This window comes from Astatotilapia calliptera, chromosome 11 (assembly GCF_900246225.1).
Source record: "Astatotilapia calliptera chromosome 11, fAstCal1.2, whole genome shotgun sequence".
NCBI lineage: Eukaryota > Metazoa > Chordata > Actinopteri > Cichliformes > Cichlidae > Astatotilapia > Astatotilapia calliptera.
In genome coordinates this window covers 34,968,620-34,973,121 of record NC_039312.1, presented here as the reverse complement: position 1 = coordinate 34,973,121, position 4,502 = coordinate 34,968,620, and the positions used below count along the sequence as shown (strand labels likewise).

The 4,502-nt window shown below is 41.8% G+C and overlaps 1 protein-coding gene across 1 annotated transcript in view; it reads left to right on the top strand.

The window, feature by feature from the left end:
* The first annotated feature begins 509 nt into the window (after window positions 1–509).
* The window catches only part of LOC113032854 (uncharacterized), a 14,608-nt gene continuing 10,615 nt past the window's right edge, over window positions 510–4,502 (top strand). Inside the window, exons 1-2 of the mRNA XM_026186004.1 lie at window positions 510–561; window positions 874–1,296. Coding sequence (XP_026041789.1) covers window positions 510–561; window positions 874–1,296 — 475 coding nt within the window. The remainder of the gene's footprint in view (window positions 562–873; window positions 1,297–4,502) is intronic.

The window sequence follows — 4,502 nt, the reverse complement described above, 5'->3', positions numbered from 1 at the left end:
TCAGTCTGTCTGTCAGTGTCTTCATCAGCCCTGCTGCAGACATTCAAACAATAAATCGGCTCCTTATAACGTAAGGATGGCAGTTTGGGACAAAAACACTCTGTGGGGTTTCCTGTTGCTGCTCACAGGTAAGACTCTGACTGTGACACTGATGATGGATTTGATGTTTTTTTTGGTTTTACTTTGAATTATTTTTAGCCAAACCGCTTCTGCTTCTTTTCCTCTTGGTTGAAATCAATCAGACTTCACTGCCTGTTTACCAGCACGACCACCTCTCTGTGGTGCATTTCATAGAGCTACCAGTGAAACTCAAACATTTAAGTTCCTCCTCACCAAAGCTGCACTTCATGACATGTTTCAGTAACAGGTAATGCTCTCAAAAGGTCTCGAAAAAATCAGAGGAAATGAGACACGACCACAAAGCTAAGACGATGTCAGCCAGTGTCTTCATCAGCACTGCTGACCGCACGTTTAAAGAAGTCATTCAGTCGGCTCATTAAAATGTAAGGATGGCAGTTTGGGACAAAAACAGGCTGTGGGGGCTCCTGTTCCTGCTGGCAGGTAAGACTCTGACTGTGATGATGATGAAGCTTCTGTTTTCACATCAAACTGTTGTTAAAGAACAAACTCCACTGTGACTGAAGCCTTTTTCGTGATATCTTGATTGCTTCACGCGTATGAAATGTTATCTCTTTCAGAAACAACAGAACGAGAACACAGAATCAAAGTCGTTTGAATCTTTAAATCTGAAGTTGATCTGGGGACACTTTTTGATTGCGTTTGATTCCAGATTCAAAGATCTGATTGTTTGAACTGAATCTTTGTTTTAGAGCTTCACACACAGCAGTCTGTATTTTCTGTCTCTAAACTGAGTCACTGTGTTTGAATCTCAGCTCTGTGTTTGCTCGTCTTTAGGTGCTGTGGGTCAAACTGTGATCTATCCTCTCACGTCTACCTGTGCTGTCAGAGGATCCACTGCCACCCTCCCCTGCACCTTCACACCTCTGAAGACTTTCAGTGATGGTGGGAGAGAAGTTCCACCAGAGCTCATCAGAGTCGTCTGGTATCAGAGCCAGCAGCATCAGCTCTGTCAGCTCAACAAACCATTTGTGTACGACAGTGATTCAAAAAATCACAAACAACGCTTTGAATATCTGGGAGACAAGAAGACAAACTGCACTTTACAGATCAGAGACGTGCAGCAGAGAGATCACGCAACCTTTTGCTTCAGGATGGAAGTCGATCACACAAAAGTACATTTTAATATCAGCAGAGGAGTGACTGTCAGAGTTGTTGGTAAGAACATGTTGTGCCAGCACAAACACCTGCTCTATAAATTATATTAGGAATCTACAGACGCAATTATATTTATGTTGTTAGTGATCTAAAGAACACCTCGCTGACTTTAGTCTGTGTTATAACATCCAGAGATGAATCTGATCTAACAGCGTCATAGAGTCGAACACCAGCAGTAATGAAGAATTTATAATAAATCATCACAAGTTCAACAAACAAAAGTTAAGTATCAGCAGTCCCTACATGAGTGAAACTTCATCTCTTAATAAAAAATATCATTGAATAGAATAGAATTCAACTTTATTGTCATTGCACACGTCACAAGTACAAGGCAACGAAATGCAGTTTGCATCCATCCAGAAATGGATCTGACGATCTTGCTGTCTTTTCACTATTTTCGTGAATGCATGCATGAGGTTAAAGGTTGGTTCAAGAGTAATTCTCTTGTCCTGAACGAAAAGAAAACGGAGATCGTGGTGTTTGATAGTAAAATCCCCCGCGACCAACTGTGCGCTGCTCTGATGCCTTTTGCTAGCTCTCCTTCTGATTATGCCAGTAATTTGGGCACTACTGGATAGCTCGCTTAAATTTGACAAGCAAGTGTCTGCTGTTGTGAGGTCTAGTTTTAATCAGCTGCGCCTCATTTCTAAGGCTAAGCGCTGTATTCCGCACATTGACCTGGAAAAACGCATTCGTGACTTCCAGGTTGGACTACTGCAACTCTCTTTACATTGGCCTTTCCTCCACCCTTCTCGTTAGATTGCAGACTGTCCAGAATGCGGCGGCACGCCTTTTGACAGGTAGCAGGAAGTTTTCTTCCATCACTCCTGTTCTTGCTGGCTTGCACTGGCTTCCAATTAAATACCGCATTCAATTTAAAATATTACTTTTCACCTACAAAACCATTAATAATTTGGCGCCGAGCTACCTCAATGAGCTTCTCAGGTTACACTCTCCTGTCAGAGCACTTAGATCTGCTACTCAAATTCTTCTGGAGCAACCTCGTTCTCGGCTGAAGTCTTGCAGTGACCGCGCGTTTGCTGTAGCTGCCCCGGTCTTATGCAACAACCTTCCTGTCGCTATCCGGGCGTCTGACTCTATGCCACTGTTTAAATCACGGCTGAAGACTTATTTGTTTAATCTTGCCTTTCCACCTAGTTAACACTTGGTGTGCGTTGGTACATTTTTATCCGTTATGCTTGTGAACTACTTTTATATCTTATGATTGTCAAGGTTTTTATAATTGATACGTGCCTGGTCCTTTCTCTTTTCCCTCCCATCTCCCTTTTCCTATTTTATTTTTGTCAAGCACCTTGGTATACCCTTGGTTTTTTAGTGTGCTTTATAAATAAAGTTTATTATTATTATTATTAAAGTGCTTTAGCCACAATATAGATATATTACAGAAATGGGTCTGTTACAATGAACATGGTATGAAGGTATGTCATGAATATGCTGTGACTATAAGTATGTGCAGGCTGTAGTGAGTATACAAGCTATAAATATGAAAACTATACAGAAATATGAAATATAAACATACAAGTTATAAACAGTGTTAGAATTATAATTATCATATTGTAATGATTGTTTATATAGAATCATACAGTAGTGCAGTTTAGATCAGTGAGATATGTGGATAGTTTCTACAGAGGCTGTATAAAGTGCTAGTGGTTGTGAGTGGTGGTTCAGTCCATGTTATTATTGTGTGTTTGAGGGTACGGTTGGCCATTTGTTTGTTTTTGTCCATTGTGTGTGTTCAGTTATAGGTGGTTGTGTGCATGTGTGTCCAGTCCACGTGTTAACGTGGGTCAGATGTCAGGAGCAGTGTTGGTCAAGTTACTTGAAAAAATCAGTAACTAATTACTGATTACTTCCCCAAAAAAGTAATCCCGTTACTTTACTGATTACTTATTTTCAAAAATAATTAATTACTTAGTTACTTAGTTACTTTTGCTGCATAATCCATCATACAAAATGTAATCAAATGGAAAAGTCTCTTTTTAAAACTTGTTTTATTAGTTTTAATCTTTTAACTTTATGCATCAAGCAAACATTTAATTATCTGCAACATTCTCTGACTGGAAGAAATTAGTTTAACATTTAAACCTATTTTCTACACATTCCAGCTCATAAAATAAAATATTTTGTGTGTTTACACTCAGTCTTTCAAATAGATGCAAGTAAAACACAGCAGAAAATAAATAAAGTCAAAGACTCAGCGGTCCTGTTGCTCTATTTTCACCTGTAAAGCAGGAGTGGGGCAGGCGGAGGTTTACCCTGGTGCAGGTGTGCCGCGGTCAGTGGAAGAATCCGCGAGTTTCTCTGTGAGTTTCCCATTACGTCGTAGCTACTCGGTGCTTGTTGGAAGTTTAGGGGTTTTTTCGCTGTAAAAAGAAGTTTTCTTCCCACGCACAGCGGACACTAATGTTTTTGTCACTTTTTATGGAATCAAACTCAAAGTAAGGTCAGTACTTCCACGCTTTAAACGCTGCACGCTCATACTCTCTCCGCACTCGATATGTGATCCATTGTTGATCTGCACACAGCTGTTGTCACTAACGGCGCACTCGCTTACGTCACTGTCGTGAGACATTCTCGCAAAAAAAATCACGGTTTTAGTAACGCAGTAATGCAGCGTTCCTACGGGAAAGTAACGGTAATCTAATTACCGTTTTTGCAATAGTAATCCCTTACTTTACTCGTTACTTGAAAAAAGTAATCAGATTACAGTAATGCGTAACACGTTACTGCCCATCTCTGGTCAGGAGTCTGACAGCTGTGGGGAAGAAGCTGTTCCGGTACCTGGTGGTCTTAGTCCGGAGGCTCCTGTAGCGCCTCCCAGAGGGCAGGAGGGTGAAGAGTCCATGTGATGGGTGGCTGGGGTCTTTGATGATTTTCCCAGCCTTTCTCAGACACCGCTTCCTGTAGATGTCCTTTATGGCAGGAAGTGGTGCTCCGGCGATGTGCTGGGCAGTTTTTACGACCCTCTGCAACGCCTTCCGGTCCGAGGCAGAGCAGTTCCCGTACCAGACTGTTATACAGTTGGTCAGGATGCTCTCGATGGTGCAGCGATAGAAGTTCACCAGGATGTCTGAGGACAGGTGGTTCTTCCTCAGAGTCCTCAGGTAGAAGAGGCGCTGGTGAGCCTTCTTGACCAGCTTGCAGCAGTTGGTCGTCCAGATGAGATCCTCGGAGATGTGGACTCC